At 33.1% G+C, this 22,859-nt stretch overlaps 1 protein-coding gene across 1 annotated transcript; it reads left to right on the plus strand.

Annotated features, from left to right (window-relative positions):
• Nucleotides 1–1,639: 1,639 nt before the first annotated feature.
• LOC128157394 (glutamate receptor 2-like) lies at nt 1,640–22,239 on the plus strand. Its single transcript, XM_052819912.1, has 19 exons — nt 1,640–2,324; nt 4,784–4,852; nt 4,947–5,093; nt 6,520–6,765; nt 8,171–8,382; nt 8,898–8,951; nt 9,037–9,195; nt 10,151–10,369; nt 10,669–10,776; nt 11,124–11,234; nt 11,330–11,399; nt 12,140–12,282; nt 12,545–12,900; nt 13,482–13,680; nt 14,121–14,365; nt 14,795–14,900; nt 16,461–16,595; nt 21,350–21,490; nt 21,984–22,239. Exons 1-19 carry the CDS (start codon nt 2,210–2,212, stop codon nt 22,053–22,055), a joined length of 2,907 nt encoding a protein of 968 aa, XP_052675872.1. The 5' UTR covers nt 1,640–2,209; the 3' UTR covers nt 22,056–22,239.
• Nucleotides 22,240–22,859: the final 620 nt, after the last annotated feature.

A 22,859-nucleotide genomic window follows, 5' to 3' on the forward strand; every position in this document is an offset into this window, starting at 1 on the left:
GATTTAATCACAAGTATTTTACGCTACAAAAGTATTTTCTCGTTTATTTTTTTTCTCTCTCTCTCTCTCTCTATGAAACTTAGGGATAATAATTACATATCCGCTCCGGCTATTTTTTGCTCGCGTTTTTCTTAATTTGATAGTAAAAGTCATCCGTCTATTTCACACTTGCAGGAAGAGTAACTTTTAAAAGATTAATCCATCTCCGACATTCTTCGGAGCGATAATTCATCTTGTACGTAAAGTTAATTATGGAGACAGTTGAGGACTAGACACCAAACTGTAGGTGTTTTGATCCCGAGATAATAAAAGAGAACAACCCATGTATTTGTCTGGTTTTTCTTGTTTAGATCGTTAAGAATTTAATTAGACCTTACACTCCGTCCAGCATCACTGATTTACTTTGTTTCACACACCATGTATCATAACCCATATCTTACCACTAGATAAAATATTCAACATTGGTCAACGATTTTGAAAACAATAAAAAACCATATATTTTGTATCAAAATACATACACACATATTAATTAATAAATATACATATAAGTAATATATATATATATATATATATATATATATATATATATATATGGACTGTAAGGATTTTATTGCATATAATCAAATTATTAAATCAAATTTAATTATGTCGGAAAGATGTCACATCTCTCATTAGATAATGACTCAAATGTTGCATATAAAATTGAAAATTATGTAGTAGCAACGTTGTCATATCTTACGATAATTGAATTCCGACAATAATAGCATTCCAACAACAAAACGATTTAATTCGTCGCTACTGTGATTTTACTTGCCTAATGCTTGTTGCGAAATATGAGCAAACTGTCTATAACATCTTTTACTATGGCGTGTAATTTGTAAGAGTAAGGAAGCAAAGTTCCGGGGCACCGTTCCTAGTAGCCGAAAACAATTGATAATGATTTCATATACTGGTACACAAGATTATCTGTGATTGAGAATTAATTAATCACCACAGTAGGGTCTTCTTTTATCCTATAAATAGTGCTCGCGCGGAAGACAATTTATAAAAACTTTATTTTAAAATTTTAAATTTTGCTGTCAATGACATAACAAATCAGGATCTTCAAAGCTCTTGTTACTCTTCAGGTTTTTGCAAGCATCTATGTGATTGGTTTTGCGGGATGTATGCGTGGTCATAATTATAAACGTGAAGGAATTCTAGGATATCCCGAAAAATTCTATCGTAAGTCCACACTTGAACAGTTTACAGTTTACAGTTTTTGCCAAACTCATCTTTATTCACAGTGTGATGATGCCAACGTTTGATGAAATGATATATTCTTTTAAAATTTAAAAAGAAACCCAAGATATTTTACAGTTTACTATGACTTCATGGGATTTAAAAATAAAAACATAAAAACAATAATATCTGTACTTGCTTTTCTGTTATCTAGTACGCTAACAACTTTTCTTCATAATTTAAATGACTACCTGTTTAAAACAATGAGGAACATTTGCAAAAAATCAGTAATCTTTTACAATAAATCTATTTTTTTGATAGTAAAATATTATAATTCATGAAAGACGAAATAAAAGAATAGACTGATACAGTGGTAATTGAAAAATGATGTATTCAACAGACGTTCATAACGGGGCATCTTATAACCCTCTGTTGGATACAAGACATTTAGAGCCGTATAAAGACCTCAGGCAACAATCACGCATATGGGGCCCCAATAGAGATCGAGATACAAGACAAGAACCGGCATTTCGATACCGTTGCCTATTTCCGATTCAAAGTTTGGCCAAAAGCACGTATACCAGCTTCCACAATGGTCCCCTGGAGAAATACTGAAAAAAAGATTGAAAGTGTTCAAAATCTCCATAATTCTAGAGACGAAAGGATTCTTAATCAATAGGATATAATCGGCGAAAATCCTCGAATGATACAAACCCCGCAAAGTCATAGAAGGAGATTTCACTGTATGTCGAAGTGATGGAAATAGCGCAAAATTAAATCATTACCGAATTCGCAAGGGGTGACGAAATGACGTGTAAATTTACTACCAAATAGAGTTTGGGGGAATCAAAAATCCGAATTTACTGGAAAAAAAACCTTTTCGGATCAATAAGGGGAGAAAAAAAAAGAAATGAAGCGTTCGTGAACCACGTGTTACTTACAAAGCCTGCAGAGATAGAGAGAAGGAACAGTGTTACAGAAGTCGACAATGAAGAAAGACCACTGTGCCACAGTTACGATTATCTTTGTTCTGTCATCTTCAGTCATCATTATCTCTTCATCGCACAGCCATCATCATCATTATCATCATCACCGAAGCCAGGGTAAGTACATATACACGCTTCCAAAAAAAATCTATATATAGTACAAGCAGTGGGCCGCGGTACTTTAAAGTTCTATTTTCATACACAATACGTTCCGCGGCTTTTGCTTTCATAGGAAATATACAATATTGTGTTATATGCAAAATAAGATTATTTTCTTCATCGTCACCTAATTACAACCCGAGCTAGCTGTTTTTCCGAAAACTCTAGGCTATATAATATGACGTGATTTGCTACATCGCTGAAGTGAATTGCATTTTCAGAATTTCTTGCATTTCATTGCATTCAGTATGCACCTCTCTGTTTTTCTCATCTAATGGAGCAGATACAGAAATTATTGGATCTTTTTCTATTAGCAATAGGACATAAAGCCCTAAATTGAGCAAATATAAAAATCTCTATCATATGCTTCATACGCCTTTCTTTGAATAAACGTATCCAGTCATGGAAAATCTATACTTTTTTCCTTGGGAAAATGCAAATAGAGTATGATTCAAGAGAAACTGTACTCGCATCACAGTGTATTATCTAATTACCTATTGCCACTATACTCCGGATACTTAAGGCTTTCACTGCGCTGAAAGCCGGACAGTTTAAGTCTCTGAAGTACTGTTCTACATAATAAATAGCGACTCATTTGGCGGTTTTGTATCGATAACATTCACTTCTACTTTTTCCAGCTCTTCTTTTGTATATATTAACTTTTTATGAGGAGAACAGTCCAACATTACACGAATTTCTATAGTTAAATGCAATTACTGAACTGTTGGACAACCGAAGCTCTGGTTACTTTGATCCTTTCTTTCGGATCCATATCTCAATAGAAGAGAGTACAGTGCATATAAAATTGTGGGTTTCATTGAATAGAAAACAAAGAAGTAACGTAAGGGCAATAGATGCATTTCTTTTGAAGATCAGTGCATAGTAGATGAAAAAAGCCATGTATTATACCATACTCGGTGATTAATTCGGCAGAGTCAGGCAACGGGAACGGATTGCAACAACATCGGGGTCTAAAGTTATATCATCTGGTGTACTTCCAGGGAGAGTTTTTTAACCTACCATATAAAAAACCATTGATCAGATTGCTGCATATTCCTGGCATTAGAAACGTAAAAATAGGCAACATTCCATAGATCAGAATTCCCCATTGCTAACTTACTATACCGCCAGACCTAAATAAGTAGAATATTAATCGCTTTGAAGATCTCTCTTACATATCCACAAATTGGTTGTTTCTGAGCATTTGTACTTCTTTCTGTATGAAAAAGCAACAGGAGAATATATCATGGATTTGGAAAAGTGTGTTTCTAAAATCGATGTAAAATGCTATAACTACTACGCCCAAATTTGCAGACAAGCATTGTTAGGTTGATATTATTTAAACAGGAATACTCCGCTAAGATATTCGGTTTGATGAAAATAACAATTCTCCAATTTTATAAACTTTGTGTATAATATTTGTTTATATTACTGATTAAAGAAAGTAATTCGTAAAAATTGCCAGAAAAAAGACAGCAGTGCATGTTAGTTTTCATAAACTATGTCTGCAGATTTGCAAATAATATGTACATGTATTTGGATTTTGGAAGCAGGACAGCATTGTTAAATTGTGATCAGTGATTTCAATCGCGTCAAACAACTGCAGCAAAGTCAAAAAGATCTTTTATTTCATAAAAAGCAAACACGTTCAAAGCTAACAGTAAAAGAGCAAACTTGCAATGCACATGCTTTACAAATGAAGGGCTGGAAATCGTTTCTTTTGCGATAACCAAATACCAAAAAAAAGTTTCTGGTGTTATAACACGTAGAATCGTAGAATACTCTCAATTAAGATGTACAAGGTATAAAAAAGACGAACATGCATCAAGCCTAATTTGTAAATACACAAAGAAATTCCTCAGAGAATTCCCTTTTATCTTCCTCAACGTGCACTGGAATCTTGTTTTGCATCGCTAACAACCAATCAGTGACGTTTCTTTAATATTTTCAGTGAATTGAGAACATGTGACCGGTAGAGATGTAGTCGGGAATTATAGTTCTATCCTTTTAATTTTCCATTTCGGGAAGGAAAATTATTGCAAATTGGAACCAATTATCGAAAGCAACTACTTTGAAACGTTGCTCCATCGTAGTCATCGTTTAAAGGGAACACACACGTTTTTAGTATGCAATGCCTTTGAAAATCACAGCTATTTAGATATAGTCGATAGTCGATATTCCTCAAATTCGTTTGGAGGCTAAATTGATATGTTGAACTTTTATTGAAACGTATTTTACAGTTGGGCACTTATTGTTTTTTTGTATACAATATAACTGTACACTCATTGTTTCTCTCTCTCTCTCTCTCTCTCTCTCTCTCTCTCTCTCTCTCTCTCTCTATATATATATATATATACTAGTAAACATATAAATGTAATATGAATTTATTAATAAATAAGTTCTTTCATGCTCGACAGGGTGCACATGGGGATCTCAATTGTTTCGGACCAAACGAGGGGTACCGGTGACTCTTAACCTTCCTGTTGGTACGCATGCGCTTCAATTCATTTTTATAAAATCACTAAAATAAATATTTAAAAAAAAAATGGTCTAATGAACTGATCGAATATTTATTTCTAGGTACAATCTATGGATATGCAGATCAGCAACCGCGATCAGCGTTTAAATTTGAGTTCGCCAACTTCAACGCCCGAGAATTCAATTTCAAGCTTCAGCTACTGGAGAACATTACGAACACCAGAAACAGTTGTTTTCTCGCCAATTCACGTAGGTGTCAATGCTGGAGAGTTTCGGAGAGAGTTTTTTTCAGATGCTTCCCGATAGACACATTCATTTACAAAGTCCATCAATATAAATACTCTCCGTTACGATGTTTTGAATACTTTTCTCCCTCTAAAATGGTTATTTTAGAAGAAAAAAAATGTATTTGTGAAATAATTTAGAATTGGTTGTTTATTTCTACTCCCCCCCCCCCCCCCCAAAAAAAAAATAATAATTTGATATTTAGGAAATGGTATATTAAAGGTATATTAAATCCCAAACACTTGGATTTTTGTCTCTTGCAGTATAATCACATACTGATTTGAATACAATAATGTGCATGATACATGTATATTCCGAGACTGATATAGACTATAAAAAAGAAGTCAGATTTGGTTAAGAAGCTACCACATGCTTTCGTGTACGAGTGCATTTGTCACTTAACTCAAGCTTGCGTGATCAAGTTTAAACAATAAATTTCAGAGGGTCGACAGCATTTACCATTCAACCACATCTCTATGCTGCTTGGGGAATAAGACTTTACGAGAATTAATTGCATTTGCGTGTTTATAATAGAATTCCAAATATCGACGAAGCCCTGGATTTTACATGCTTTTACGCGTCACGGGGCTTATTTATTTGTAAGCATGTCGAGCAATTAAACAATTAAACGTTGGTTCAGTGCCCAGTTGCTTTACATGCATTGGTTTACAGGAATCATTACGATCAACGTAATTGGAAATTATCTGCATTTTTATCTTTATTGTCTCAAATGATTATGCGATACCGAACCAAGCAGGGAAAAAGTTGCTGTTAACTACTATATTTTATATGACGAGACTTGTCACATTTAATTTCAATGCCCAAGCTTTGAAATTCTTTTTATTTTTTATTAGATCTCAAAAGAAGTCGAATGCAATCAGAGCATTTCTGTAAAAGAAAAAAAAATTAAAGCTTTTTAATTTAAAACTAAAATATATCTTTTCAAAATGTGTAAGGGAGAACTTCAACTTCAACAAATGCCGAAATGAAACTGTGAGCTAATCAAATAAAAATTGCAATTTAATGAAATTGAAGATAAAAAATTTATACAGTCTGTCGGTAAATCTGCCAGGTTTCAGACAATTAAAATCTTTCGATATTCTCGAGAGAGCCGAGATAGTCTGGCGAGACTGTCGTTAATGTTATCTGATCCTGGAACCTCAGTTCTTTGTTGATTAAGCGAAAAGATTTAGAGCTTAATTAAACTTAAAAATGGGGCATGTGATGAGATATTCTTCAGGGGCAAAGCGAAAAATATTTTTAAAAATGTATTATTTCACCATAAAAGCAAAGGTGTACAACTATAAATATTTGACTGGGTTTAGAGGAGGAGAAGAAGTGATTAAAAATAAAATTAATGTTACGTTTCAATCCTCTTTCGTTTTAACAGTCTGTGATCAGATGGCGATCGGGGTTTTCTTGTTTTTTGGCTCCAAGGATACCAAATCCGCGGAGACGATCGAGTCGTTTACCAGGAAGTTCCACGTTCCCTACGTGTGCCCATGCTTGACCAAAGTGGTGGATCCAAAAAATAATTTTCAAATTCACATGAAGCCACCATTTACAATGGCTATAGTTGACATGATACGCCATTACAGATGGAGAAATATGATATATTTATATGACTCCACCGAAGGCAAGTATATAGGGAATTAATGAGATTTAAAAAAAAAATAACGTAGTTTTAGATGTCTTCTGGCTCTTTTATAGCGCTTAGTAGTCTCATATATATAATTTGATGGGTTTCTTACATTTATTGTGCTAACTCTCCATCATTTGCGAAAGTTGCACTGCTTAAGTTCACATAATATCCCTGCTAACGATACTGAAATTAAACAGATTCAATTTGGAGTAGAGGCATTTAATCTTCTACAAAAATTAGTCACAAAGACAAAAGAATCCCTTTTTAAACCATTGCGTTATTGCTTCTGCTTTTTTAACACAGACAATAATACTGACGCACTATACAGCGGATATTATCAACTAAAAGTCATTTACCAAGAACACCTAGCTATTTCAGACTGATTCATTATCATCTCGCTTTTCAAAAGGAACGAGCTGCCATTGATCAAACAAATTGATGCTTTAAGCTTCCAAGAGGAGAACTAAAACCAGTCCGCTGTTGTTCAAACCATTGGCACATTGTTCACGAGCAATATGTTTCCAACAGTAAAACAGTTAAGAATCAAATTAATTCTAGCGATCATCGGGTCTCTGACCGCACTGCGATGTTGGGATCGAGTTTGTAATATTTCCATCAATTGGATTTGGACGCGCAGAGCGAGTCCCCGTATCATAATTTTACATCATAACTGTGTCAAGCGCAAACATTATTATTTTAAGCAAATCAATCACTATTTCAATTTGATTTCACTGAAGCCCGTAGCGTCAGTTTGTATATCGACTTCGGCCACTATCAGAACATCTGTTAGTTCAAAGGATATAAAACACATTGCTGTCCAAAGTTTCGATGGTTTTGGTGTGCACTAGGCTAAAAATATCAAAACATTCATCTTGATTTTTTTCAGATAAGATGCAGTACATTAGTGTCTAACCCTATTCATCTAATTTAGAAATAGCAAATGGTCTTTTTAATATAATACGCGAATGCCATATTTTATTTTTTGCAAAAATTTTAAAATGGGACGATTTTGTATGATAAAATGCTTTTTTCACTTGCATTTTGTGAAGTTTTTTCTTTAACTAAATGTATAATCAAATACTGATTAAGTACTACGTGAAAAATAAATCAAACATTGATACTTAAGTCTCTTTTCGCCCATAGCCTCAATAGTGCATATACATAAACAAAGATGTATATTCAAATATGTATGTATTACATACAAATATACATAGAGAATTATGTTTTGATATTTTGCATACTAGGATTGTTTTTAGAAGACATATCCATTGTTTTGCATACCATTTCACATCTGTTTCTCTACGAAAACTTCTTGTAAGTTTAATTTATTAACGGATTACCAGAAAAAAAAATGCTCGCTAATTAAATTAACCAATTTCGTGTATTGGTTTTATTCTAGGATTACAACGATTTAACGAAGTAATGAGTGCCTTTTACGAAGACATGACCAACAAGGAAACAATGTTAGCCATACGCCTCTCTGATATCAACCACGCGCACGAGCAGCTCAGGTTTATAGATTCCATTAGGTTTAGGAACGGTGACCCAAACATCCTGAACATCATATTCGATTTGTCGTCCCAGGAAGCATACGAATTAATCATGAAACAGGTATATTTTTCTTAATTACCATCTAAACGTGATTTGATTTTTTGTTCAATGCCAGAATACTGTCATTGTGACAGATTTTGGCTTGAGCAATAAAACTATGCGTTATGACCGCAATAAGTGTCAGACAGATTTTAATTTGAGCAAAAAACTTTGCAAATTTCACGACTGTTATGTAAGAAGGATAATGTGGAATATACAAAGAATGCAACAAATTAGAAGAATAAGTTTTTTTGCTAACTGATGCTCAGAAGAATTGATTTATACGTCAAAATGTTGAGGAAATCTGAAAGTATGTAAACAATGGTTTTCACTATGATCATTTCTAGTATTTCAAATTTTTATTGGTTTAATACATTCCTCTTGTTAGAAACATTACTTTTTTAAGTAAATAAAAAGTCAACTTGTATGAAATACGATCGAAATGACATTATCTGTTATATAACTTGTTACTAGTACATTTGCAAAATATGAAAACAAAGTTTAAGAAAACTTATTGATGTAACAATTTTCTTCAGCTTGCAGAAGTGGGAATGAACAAAGAGGAATACTTCTATTTATTTGCTACAATGGTATGATACAGCAAACACAATTAACAAATTAAAACATTTTCCCTTTATACATTTTATTTTCTAATTCTTGACCATTTTTTAAAAGGATTTTTCAAAACTGAATTTTAAACATTTTCTGCACGGCGGGGTGAACGTGACTGGCTTTGATTTGGTTAACACGGAGGAACCAAATGTAAAGTCGTTCTTACGGAAATGGAGAACTGCCAATCAAGCTATATACCCAGCGGCTGGCCACCCCCTGATGGTAAATACAGTTACCACCCACCCAACAGTCTCATTACTTAAGGATGTTTTATTAACACTGCACACTTAAATGGGCGTGGTCATGAATTTGTTCGAAATTTATTTTTTCGTTTTTAACGTTTACAATGCCTCAATTAGGCATTTTTAATAGTCAACCAAAATCTGGGTGTCTGTCGTCGAGTATTAAGCAAGATACAGAGCTTACAACTCTTTGTTATGTAAACAAATCTCGGGTCATGTTTTTGTTTACTTTTTGAATGTTAAATGAAAATTCCAGGTTTAGACTTAAAATGAATGTGACCAACGCTAGCAACTGTTCAATGATGTTCAAAACGAATTTGCAGACAAAAAAATTTAGTTTGAATTTTTTTTGTTTACCTGTATATTGAACCAATGAATCTAAACAAAAATATAACACGAGACAAGGAATTGTAAGCTATGTATTTTGCCTATAACTTCCGGACTGACTTTTGGTTGATCGTAAGAAATGTTTCAACATTGTAAACAACAAAAATAGAAAATTAAAATTTGACAAAACTCGTGATCATGCCCCTTTAAGGGTTCTAATTCTGTATTACTTTATGCAGTTACTTTACATGAATGTGATATGTAAACTTTTTAATATCCCCGAGTATTAGTGTATATAGCGTCTTTAATTCTAATTTTGCAGTTACAGACTACATTATGGTTTTTAAATATACATGAAAATATTCTTCCGAACGAATGTTTAAAAGATTTTGTTGTTATAATATAGACCTATATAACTTGGCGTATCCTTGAGATCTATATACAATCAAGACGTCTTTAAGCTTGATAGAAAATGAAGATATAAAGCAATTATGATTTTGAATATCAGCAATACAAATATAAAGCCGCAATCTTCTTGTGCAATAATAAGTCCATTGTGAGAAGGTTTCTGAGAGCAGACCTCTAAGTGTCTCCGTCTCCCCTTGTAGTCGGAAGCAGCCCTAGCGGTGGACGCCATGGAACTTATTACCACCGCCTTTAGAAGGATGCTAGACAAGAAAGACTCCGTGTTTCAAGAAAACTTCCGAAGGACACAGATGTATAATTTCTACGGCGATGTAATCCTTAAAGGGATTCAGTGCTTTAATAATGAACACGGTTTTGTTCCCTGGCAGCATGGTCAAAACATCCTGAAGGAACTCAAGTCGGTAAACATGATTGGTTATAACATTAATCGTCTAGATTCATTTATTTTGAAAGCTTTACACAAACCAGTAATAGGTTAATGGAAAATGGAGGTGAAGTAAGTTATTATCTCATGTAGAAAAAAAAATACAAGAAGGTGATAACACCATCAACCACAAGCAATTAGATTTACAAAGGAAAGAAAATATCACCTACATTAAAATAATGTCATTTTGGATAGAAATGAAATGGCTCGACACATTATTTAACTGATCTATGAATTTAAAAAAAAATAATATTTTGTATCCCAACTTTTGTTTAGGTAGAGTTCAACGGTTTAACGGGACCAGTCTCCTTTGATGAGAATGGGTACAGGAAGAACTATGAGATACATGTATCCAGGGTGGGGCTTAACCAGCCGCCGCTGAGGGTAAGAAGTCATCAATTAATTTAAAGCCTTCTATGTCTAGAACGAGAGAGAGAGAGAGAGAGAGAGAGAGAGAGAGAGAGAGAGAGAGAGAGAGAGAGAGGTGTTATTTATCAGTTGATGTTTTATAAAATGGCAACAACTCATTTTTTATCATGTTAAGGTTAAAATATTTCACAATCTTTTATAATCAGTTGGTCAATATACATGTACTAAGTCTTTCATGGCTATTGCATGTGAATGAAAGCGAGAATATAAAATATACTATCTTGAAAGGATAAAATCGTATATGTACATCCTTGGTTACGTACCTAATGTGAGCCTAATGATTTTACTTTCATTGAATTAAGATCGGCAAATGGTCTAAGGGGCACTTTACGGTTGTTGGAGAAGACGAGAACAACTTTTATCAAAGTAATTTCACGAGACGTGACGGGGTCATTAGAATTACCACGATTCTGGTGAGTCCCATTTTTACCCCAACCCCAAAGACAGATAAATTCACTAATGAACATAAACTAGATGATATTACATCTTTTTTTTTAATTGCCTCTAGGTTGCTCCATTTCTTCAGTACAAGAAAGGAGGGAATGCATCCGATAAAAATTACAACAATCGATTTGAAGGTAGATCATTAGTAACTGTTGCTGCTAGTGTGATAATTAAGACTTACCTCAATGCTACAGATGACCTTTTTATGAGACTTGTAATTCGATTCAAGAGTTTTCTCAAAAGAAATACTCGTAGTCGATGATTGGTATTTGTCACATATAACTTTCTTGAGAAATTGTAAATATCGCTTACATTTACAATCGGAATACAATATACATGTATATTTAAAAATTTACCCTTGTGATATATGGTAACTTTATTGTTGCATTATTTTTTCGTGTCAGTGGGGTTAACTCTTTAATACTGATTAATTCAAAAACATCTGTTATATTTTTGTTACTCATATCTAAAAAAGGAAATTAGCGTCTACCCAAGTTATACGAGTATAACCTAGATCGGGGTAGTTTACGCTTTATAATCCTCGAAGCGGATTATGAAAAGCGTAAACTGCTTCAACCCAGATTATACGAATTTAACTTGGTTAGATATTGTGCTCAATCCTTTTAATTTAATTTTCTGTAATTTACTGTACAAATTGAGAGCGAACCAGTTTATACATATAAACTTTTCTATCCAATCAAATGCTGCGTTACAACTAGAATTAAATTATAGATAAATACGCAAAGAATTATTACTACCGAGAGCATAACGTTATTTTTAGTGTTTTCCATTATATGATACACGAATATCAATATCAATGTATTTATTAAAGATGACACAGATATGATAATTAATAAATTGTACATGTCGCTAGGTTTCATGGTTGATTTGATGGAAAAGATAGCGGAACGACTGAATTTGAAATACAGATTTCAACTTGTACATGACAACCAATACGGCAGACAAGATATGAAAACTGGAAAATGGAACGGCATTATGGGAGAATTAATCGACGGAGTATGTAAAAATACCACCCCCTCTGAAAACCGCAAATAAAATAAAATAAAATTAAACTAAAAAAGAAGTAAAGAAGACACTATTTACTCTCCTCGATATCAACTTACCGTAAATGAAATATTGTAATTGTCTCATAAAAAAAAATTGTTTTTGTAAATTTTGTACGAAGACAGAACTTTTCAAAGTCGTATGACTTTTTGTGTGTTTTCTATATATCGATTCATTTGTGGTTATTTTTGATTTTGAGTATGATTTTTTTCAGGTTGCGGATATGGCAGTTGCTCCTCTCACAATAACTCTAAAAAGAGAAAACGTTGTTGACTTCACCAAACCATTCATGGACGTCGGAATAAGTATAATGATCAAGAAGCCCGAAATAGAAAAGCCTGGTGTATTTTCGTTTATGAAGCCATTTTCTATTCAAATATGGATGTTTATTGTTCTTGCGTATGCGGCCGTGAGCGTCGGGTTATTCTTTGTGTGCAGGGCTAGTCCCTATGAATGGCGGAAATTAATTCAGGGAAGCATATTGAAATACGAAAACGAGTTTTCACTTGTCAACAGTTTCTGGTTCTCTGCAGGAGCTCTAATGTTACAAGGCAGCGATGCATGCCCAAGGTACTTAGTGTACAAATACTTTATAAGTATCACAAAGTCAAGATGAGATATATATACTATTATTTGCTATCAATAATATTAAATCTTTAATTAATCTCACAGAAATGTAACAATTTTTCGTTAATGTATAGTTTTGGTAATAAAACAGACAATTCGTACAATAATCTCTTTTGTCATACAGTATTGGAGCCTGTAACACAAATTATTTTGACCCATTTTTGTAAATTCATTTTACGCAAGTTTTGTCCATATACATCGAACAAAGATTGTTAAATTGATTGACGTGAGTGTCTTTGGCGAAAATTGGTTCCAACACTATGTTGCGTCATACCATACAATAACTTTTACGAGTTATACTCGTAAAACGTATACATAGATGAAAAACTAAGAAACAGATTGTCATTTTCTTTAGATTTATCATTATGAAGATGAAAATACTAGCTTTTAAAGTCTTACAAATGAATTAATCCAAATCCTAGATATTTTCACCATTTTCAAACAATACCAGTATTTGCTCAGTATAAATGAACATAACATCTATTAACTTTCTGTATCAATATGGAACACTATACATTTTCCAGATCTCTGTCAGGGCGTGTTATCGGCACGGTGTGGTGGTTCTTTGTCCTGATCATAATTTCTACCTACACCGCTAACCTCGCCGCCTTCCTCACCATAGAGCGCCTAGTAACGCCAATAGCGTCCGCAGACGATCTAGCCACTCAGACAGAAATCAAGTATGGCACGGTGCGATCCGGATCTACTCGTGAATTCTTTGAGGTATTGCTTAGTAATGTATCGTGCTCATTAACTTCCATATAATTATATTTTTGGAAAATAAATACATCTAAAAAGGAATTTTGTTGTACTATACTTAAAAAAATACATAGCTTTGATTCATGCATGAATTAATCATGAATAAAAACAATAAAGGTTTTTTTTCTTCTATGTTACGATATCAATATTTTCTCTGAAATGGTGTCAATAACCAAACATGGATTTTAAACCGCATTTATAAGAACTACTTATATATCAATCACATGCATCCAGATGCGAGACAAATATTTGATGAAAAAGGATAAATTTAATCTTAATCCGAAATGAGATTTTATCAAACGAACTACATGTATTAATAATAATGTAATTCTTGAACATTTTGTAAAAAATGCAAGTATTTGTGAATATCCCGTTAAAATAGCAAAAAATCCACTGCATTGTAGATGTCAAAGGTTCCAACATTCCGGAAAATGGGCGAATTTATGAAATTCAACGATCACTATTTTGTTGAAACCGTGGCTGAAGGGATAAAAAGAGTTAGAAATTCGAAAGGAAAATACGCTTTCCTTTTGGAATCGACATCAAACGAATACGCTAATAGCCGCGAGCCTTGTGATACAATGAAAGTAGGAAGAAATCTCAACTCGAAGGGTTTCGGCATAGCGACACCACTCAATTCAGCTCTGAGGTATTCTTCTTAATTATAGAGATAACAATTTATACTCTTCAGTGTATGGGTTGTAGAGATGAAGAAGGTTCATCGTCTTTAAACGCGATTGTGCCTGTTCATGATTTTGCACAACATAAAATTATATCAATGAAAAAAAAAAACATGCGTGCCGTCACCTAAAAGTTATTTAGTATCATCTGATATAGAGGTAGAACAAAATATGTCATGGATTCCATTATCACCTGGAACACAATGTGTATGAAATGATGCTCTTTGAGCTAAATTTGTACATTAGTTAGCATTTCTTTCAGACATATATTACTCTGTCTTTGTGGTCTAAAATCACGACACCTTCATTATGTACATATATGCTCCAGTCGAATTCAATTTCTTTAAAGATAAAACAATCTGCTTAACTGTAAGTTTTTTTTTTCTATACATTACTAGAGACGAGCTGAATTTGGTTGTTCTGGAGCTAAAGGAGGACGGAACTCTACATAGACTTAAAAGACGATGGTGGCAAGATAAGTCTCAGTGTGCTCCCGACAACCAGGTCTGTTTATACGTATCTCAAAATTACACTGATATTAAATTCAATTAACAACTTCAAAATACAGTAATACTTCATTACAAACATTTAATCTATGCAAACAACCTAAACCATTTAAGTACAACATTACTACACATACAAGCTACATTATAAGAATTCAGTAACAATATGCATACAACTTACATTATCAAATTCTAGTAATCTAACGACAAGCTACAGCATCAAGGAAAAATTGTGCTAAAAATGTATAAGCTTTATCATTAAGTACAGTAATATTACATATTATATAAGATGTAGTTATGTTACATACAAGCTACAGTAATATTACATACAGCTTCATGATAAAGGATCAGGGATACTACAAACATACTACAACCTCAAAGAGCTACATTGTCAAAGTATAGTCTAATACCACATACAAACTACTTCATCAAAGTACAGTTTTACCACGACCACGAACAAGCTACACCAGCAGTGTATAAAATACATCATACAAGCTACATCATCGAAGTACAACGATACAACTTCCATATACTGTGGAATCACTAGAATTCGTTGTGGCTCAATTTTCGTGGTATTCTTGGGTAGCCCTCCCCCACGAATTTAAATCCTCAACGAAAACAGTTTTAGAAAGAGTTATCTTTGTTGCTGAAACGGTAACCGACACATCCACGAAATTACACCCCCACGAATCAGCAAAAAGGTCATAATCCACAAAAATTGGCCCCCACGAATTTAAATGATTCCACAGTAGGAACCAGTATTAATGTGTAGAATAAAGTATATCTTAAGATACATACATTTTAATAAGCATCTAGCTTCAGTCACTCTGCAGCACCTTGATCAAAATTTACATACCACCTTTTGTGTATAATTAATCATGTTGTTTTACAAAAAAATATCATTTTTATATTTAATGATATAATCAAATTAATAACCAAAATACGTTATGCTACTTGTATGTGATTTATATTTATTTGATTTATCTCTATAATATGAAGCTATATGAATGTAGTAGTGAGTTTTAAAACGCCTAGCCGTTCGCTTACGTGTTTGCATAAAAAAATCTTACTTCGTTTATTTGATATCCAAACTGCATTGACTATCTACAAAAGGAGGGTTGATTGGAATTGAGAACGGACGCACCATCTAGCTTCGTTAAAGTACTAAATATCGTCATTGTGTCAAAAGAATGGTATAAAAGATTTATCGTGTATCAGAGCAAAGCATTTTTGTTTTCAATAGATTAATCTGAATGGGTGGGAAAGACGTAAAGCAAACATTTTGTATTTTGTATAACAACTTATGTGTATTTATATTTAGATGTTAAAATGCCAGTTTATTTTGAACGTGTCATGTGACCTTGTATTTTCAACACCAAAGCGCATGATCACAGGAAAAAAACCCAGCATTTATATTGATGTAAAGAAATTGCAGTTGTTTTGATTCATCGAAAAAATACACAAAGTTTGTCTCGCTACTGTGTCTGTTTTAGCCTTTTATATTAGTTTTTTTGTCGTTTCATTGTGATTCGATATTTTGATCATGATGTTGTTATGATAGGAGACGTCAGGGAAGAGATCTCTATCTCTCAGTAACGTCGCCGGAGTGTTCTACATTCTGATTGGCGGTCTGGTTTTGGCCGTGCTGTTTGGTGCTTTCGAAGTGACTCTAAAAAGGCTACAGCTTGTTCCAAAGGTATTTTTAACAAAAACTCGATGTGTAGCTTTTTTTTGACGAGCCCTACTTGAGTAATCTTGTGGCTTGGATACCTCTTTCGTTTGATATCGAAAAAAAAAAGTTTTGTGTTCAGAACATTTTTTCATTTTCTTGATATTGTGTTTTTAGCTCACCTGGGCTGAAAGCTCAAGTGAGCTTTTCTGATCCCCTTTTGTCCGTCGTCCGTCTGTCCGTCCGTCCGTCTGTCCGTCCGTCTGAAAACTTTTCACACTTTAAACTTCTTCTCTAAAACCACTTGGCCAATTTCAACCAAATTTGGTACAAAGCAACCCTATAGAAAGGTGATTATAAGTTGCAGAAATGAAAGACCAATCTTTATTTAAAACGGTGAAAACCTCGAAACTGTAGAAAAGGGGGTGTGCATTTTAAAAAATCTTCTTCTCAAGAACTACTGAGTCAAATTCAACGTAATTTTGCATAAATAATCCTTATGTAAAGGAAAATATAAATTGCAAAAATTATCGGCGAATTCTGTTTCAAATTTGAGTAATTTACGAAAATAAAAATAAAGTGATAATCGTGGTCAATCAGTTTATAACTTTGGGTTCGGTATTCCATATCGAAAACGAAAGTTCTTTGTATAAAGCAGCCATGTTTGAATGTTGACGCATGACAAACGGGTCAAACTGACAAAGATGAATATGCTTGTTGTGCAACAGTTTACGAGTGAAGGGATCCTTGAATCATGCTAAATATATTTGTGCCGATTTCGTGAAGTGAATTGAGGATAAATGTTTCAATGCGTTGACATTTTCACTCGTGACCGTGGTTTTACGTTGTTTTGAATTTCGTTTATGCTTTTTAACTTGAGGGGAAATATCGCCTGTATTTTGGAATTTTTACGTATCGAATCAAAAATTGACTTCGGTAAATCAGACAGTTAATTGTTTACCTGTGCCAAATAAGCAAAATCTGATGCACTAATAACGTATTATTATTATTTTTATAAATACTTTACATTCCATTGGTAATTCGGTACGATCTCTACATGTACGTTATGGCTGATTACAGGTATAGTGCAACGTGTTTTGTTAAGATGCTCTGCATTTTCATCCTAAACGGTGATTGTTTTTGCTGCTAGAAATATATAGGTATATATATATATAATTATATATATTATGAAAAATAAATTGTGTTCTTTCTTTGTTTTAGTGCATGTTTCCTCGTTTTAATTGTTTACAATTTCCTCTTTACTAACCACATTCAGCTGTGTCAAGTTTCGAAATATAAGCAAGATACAGAGCTTTGCTCACAGAAATGAGGCCATTATTTTGTTCATTCTGAATAGGAAATACTAAGTTTAAAAATCTTAAGTTGAATGTAATTATCTCTTGTGAACAAAAAATTGACTCAAACCAAGCAGAATTGTGAGTTCTGTATCTTGCTTATAATTCTACGATTGACACTGAATTTTGGATTTATCACTAGAAATGTTTCACTAAACGTTAGATACTTATAAAAAAAAATTAAGGGATGATATCCTCCAACAACATTTTGGGGCCCCCTCCTTATACGATGAAACCACACCAACTTTTTTGGTTTTTCAGACACAGTTAAATTAAAACGACGTCTTTAAAACAGTTTAAAACATTACTGTTAAGGGGATAAATGTATTATCGCTATTTTTAAGAAAAAGTTACAGAGGAAAATCATCTTGATTTGTAACCATTTGTTAACGTTGATTTTGAATAAAGATGAAAAAAAGGGTGGGCCTTAGTAAAACAGAGTGATATGCCTGTCAATAAATTGCAGTCTGAGGCTCATCGAGAGGGGTGGGGTTGGGGACCTAGATCTTATCAGAAATCTTGACAAGCCAAAAAAAAAGATTTTGAGTATGGCTATGTCAAACTTTGCAAAAAAAAGTCGGGGGGGGGGGGGGGGGGACTCCACCCAGTTCCGACACCTATGCATTGATTATACATGTAATAGCTCTTTAACATATCACATGACAACATTTTTCATTCGAATGTATTCATCGATCAAGTGAGTAAGGTTATAAATAGCTGCAGGTCTGTTGCTTCCGGGCTAAAAAAAATTCGGATAGACGACCAGGGAGCTACAGTGCCTCCCATAGTAAAAATCTGCAATTTACAGCGCACAAAAATCTGCGATAGTTTTGGACTGATTTACCTTATTTAGACACAAACTCTGTAAAAAAATTTAGTAACATTAAATTATTCTTGCAATTTTCTACTGATGTCGTCTCTTTACCTGCCTCAGACTTTCCCCGAAACACAGTTCCCGACCTGGGAAAATGAAGTTTGTTAAATTCACGTCGAGATCGAGAGTCGCCATTTTTACATTTAAACAAACTGCAACTCTTCATTTCACGGAACTGGTGATGGTGTTTAAAAGAATATCAGAGGCAAGTAAAGTGACGATAGCTGTAGTCAAATGTCCGAAGAATTTTTAGGAATCAAATATTTGTACAGAATGTGCTCAGAAATAAATCAATATTGATAAGTCCAAAACTAGTGCATTTTTTTGTGCGCCGTAAATTGCACTTTTTTTCTATGGGAGGCACTGTAGCTCCCAGGTCGTCCATCCGAATTTTTCAGACCGAGAGCTACAGACCTGCAGCTAGGTTATAAAACGTCGCACGAGTTCACGCCTGGTAAACAACAATCGTTCATAATGCGGAAGACCAATTAAATTTTTGAATGTTTTTAATCTGAGTGCCTTGAGTTGCAATTTTTTTCTTTCACATATAGGATTTTTAAAAATAAAATACAATAACTAGCTAGTACAATGTAGTTGAAGATGAATATGTACCTATATGCATATTCTCATACATGTATATAATTTGATCGTTTTATAAAATAGGGGGGAGAACTAAAATAAAAGGAATTGGAAGTTAACTGTGAACCCCCACCAAAAATTTAGTTTTATACCGGTATCTTGCAAAGGATCTAATTTTTGGTAAAAATGGTATTTCATAAGGGTACAATGTCAAAGATTAAGTGTAGGAAAATAAGTGTAAACTAGAGCAAAGCTCGTTGCAAAGCAACGAGTGGATCTTCCGTTAATGTCGGAAGTAAAGCTGGAAGTTTCTGTAAGAAGCAGAGCTCTTAAACCAATAACAAGAGTAATTTAAATAAAAAAGATGAAAAAAAACGAATTATTCCTGGTACGACTTAACAAAATCCGAATAATTTTAAGTACGAATTCACAAAAACCTTTCTGATTTCAAGAACGACTTAACAAAAAAAATACCGAATGTGTTCAAGTACGACTTAACAATTATTTGTTCGTACGAGTTAATTTTACTTTGAACATTACGCTATTTTTTAAACCAAGGACGCGAAATCAAAATTTCCGGAAAAATCAATTTTTTAACCCCGATATTTCTGAAATGCACTGTCCGATTTTCAAACGAATTTCAAATTTGAATTCACCATGGCAAGTTCTATAAGACTGTGGTATTGTCTTATTTTGATCAAAAAAATGAAAATTTATAAAAATTGGAACTACTTCCGGTTTTGAGCAAAATCGATGAATAAAATTTTAACCCCCCCAGTACATCATAGAATTGATACATCTATCATCAGTTAACATTTCGAAGCGATATCTTTAAAGTTTTTGGAGAAATCCTCCAGACAAAATCACTTTTTCAAAAATTAAAAATGGCCGTCAAACTTAAACGGAAGTGACATAAATGCTGAAACTTTCAGATCGTCGAGGCATGATAATTTTACAAAAGCTCTGAAAATTTCATGGAAATCGGATGAAAACTTTTTGAGATATAAAGCCGAGAAGGAGTCAGAAAAAAATAAAATAAAATAATAATAAAAAGAAACCGAAGAAAAACAAGAGGGTCTTCCGTTGGAAACGGAAGACCCTAAATAGTTTATTTTATGGTATTCTTTTTTTGTTTTTCTACCGAGGAGCCATATGGCACAATATCCTTTGAACACTCATAAAAAGCCAGTGTTGCTCAGGTGAGCGATGTGGCCTCATGGGCCTCTTGTTTATCGTTTGGTGTCATTTGGAATTAATAACAATGTAATGTTTACAACTCACTACACTGTTCTTACAGGATGCAATTTTACCATTCAGTTAATTGAGTATTTACTGAAAGGTCTGGAAAGGTGGATGAATAACATATGCCATTCAGTCAACAGTATTAAAGGACTTGACACAATTTTAGATCAACATTTTATTTTTTATTTTTCATGTATAAAATGGTTACTAGTGCATTTTGAATAATTGATCAGAATTTGAATGTCAGATCTATAAATTAAGTTAAGAGAAATACAGAGGTAAAACATAATTATTATGTAAATAAAGCTCGTCTTATATTTGTTTACAAATAATGTAATGTATGGACTAAGCATTTCTTTGACAAAATGACTTGTGGCAAACAAAGTAAACTGTTTCAATGTGCTCATAAATAATATCATTAAGAGAAGAAAGAAACATTTGATTAAAACTTCCACCAATAAAACGCTTATGTAAACAATTACAAGGCTCGAACTTTGTTAACAAAACAAAGAATTTCAAACCTTGCTTATAAACTAAATATTTGACTTTCAAATTTTGACAAAGCATTTAATGTACCCATATTAACCATTCTAAACATTAGATATGAAAAAATGAAATTTCAAATCTTGAGCTCAAATTATGTCTATATCCCTTCAAGTTTCCTTGTTCTTTAAATAAACTATTTTTGAAACAATGCAACTTTTGAACGCATGGTGTTTTTTCATTTCTAGCACATTTACACCATAAAAGACCGCGAATCATCCGAGGTAAAACTTCTCCAAACTCCTTCCGAACGAGAAAATGGAATCATTTCCGACTGCGGTATGAACAGTCAGGATTTTAATAATGACGAATTGCTGGACAATGAAATTGTAAGAAAAACCTTAGGCATCTGACGTTAAAAAGTTGAACATATGAAATATTTAAATGAAGCAGCGGAATTTTATTTTATCTATTTTCACAAAACTCCGCCCCCTTTTTTGGTTTTTTATATATATTATAACAGTAGCCTGAATTTGGAGGATAATTAAAAAAAAAAGGAGTGGTTAAGTTTGTTTTTTTCAATTGGGTGATGCAAAAGTATACACATATAAGTAATAAGAGGGAACGGAGATATCTGTCAATTATACATGAATCGGGACCAGAAAATCGTGGCAGATGAGCAAATCCAAAAACTTCAAAATGGCAACAGTGACAAACCTTGTGATTGTAGAACAGGAAATTATTTTATCATAAAAAGAAGTATTTTTAATATTAGGCGCCTTTGAAAAAAAAAACCAAAAGTGAGATTTATTTATTTTTATATTTAAAAAAAAAATTAAATGCAACAGCAATGCTGTAATTTATTCTTATTTTTTTTTTTAGAACCAGCAGGGATTTTCCGGTTTTATTGGATTTGAAGCATTTGGAGATGGAAATGCACATACAGATGTATGAGGAAGAAAGCTAGGGTTCACTAAAAATCTATGCAATCTACATAATAAAAAACTAAAAACGAGTTTGTTTATGCATTTATACATTTTGATATGATTTCTGTTAATGTAATACATATGTACGCCCAGTTTATCTTTCTTCGATAAAAAACCCAGTGTAACAGAAAACAAAAAGCTGAAATCTAATAATTGTAAAATGTTGAAGTATAGACTGTAGTCTTCTGTTTACACTGCTTTTATTATATTTTACCTGTATTATTTAAACTAAGACATCATATCATAACATCAACCACAGACAACTCTAGGTAAAGATAGTGTTCATGCAACAATTTTAATTTTATTAATATGGTCGTTTCATTTTGAATGACGACACAATTGTTGAAATGTAATTGAAAAGTCACTTTGAGAAAAAGGGGACATGTAGGTAAGGTTTAAATCACATTAGACTTATGGCATTACAATTATCGAATTATTAGTGAAACGTTTCAAATTTTCTTTGAATTTTATGGCCTATAAGGAAAGAAAATCTTTTCATGATCATGTTTTTTCCGACTGTGTTTACTTCAGAGACTCATTTCACAGTGCATATTTAAGTTCATTGAATCAATACAGCCATGATATTATTTATAAGAGAACATATAAACTTTAAAACAAGGCCGAGTCTTGTATGACCTCTCGAGCTTTAAAAATGACACCAATTTTCAATTGATTGTTCGGTGCACGGTGAAACGATGATTTTGAGTAACACATCTACTTACTTGTTCAATTAGCTAAATGATGTTTAATTTTAATTAAAAACATTTTTGTT

Source organism: Crassostrea angulata, chromosome 7, assembly GCF_025612915.1.
Source record: "Crassostrea angulata isolate pt1a10 chromosome 7, ASM2561291v2, whole genome shotgun sequence".
In the NCBI taxonomy this organism is placed as follows: domain Eukaryota; kingdom Metazoa; phylum Mollusca; class Bivalvia; order Ostreida; family Ostreidae; genus Magallana; species Magallana angulata.

What these genes read in the sequence shown, in the direction of transcription:
- LOC128157394 (XM_052819912.1), top strand. Translation starts at nt 2,210, where the DNA reads ATGAAGAAAGACCACTGTGCCACAGTTACGATTATCTTTGTTCTGTCA. An exon ending in TTGTTTTCTCGCCAATTCAC is followed by an intron (nt 5,094 to 6,519) that starts GTAGGTGTCAAT and finishes TCGTTTTAACAG; the next exon opens with TCTGTGATCAGATGGCGATC. An exon ending in AATTGCTGGACAATGAAATT is followed by an intron (nt 21,491 to 21,983) that starts GTAAGAAAAACC and finishes TTTTTTTTTTAG; the next exon opens with AACCAGCAGGGATTTTCCGG.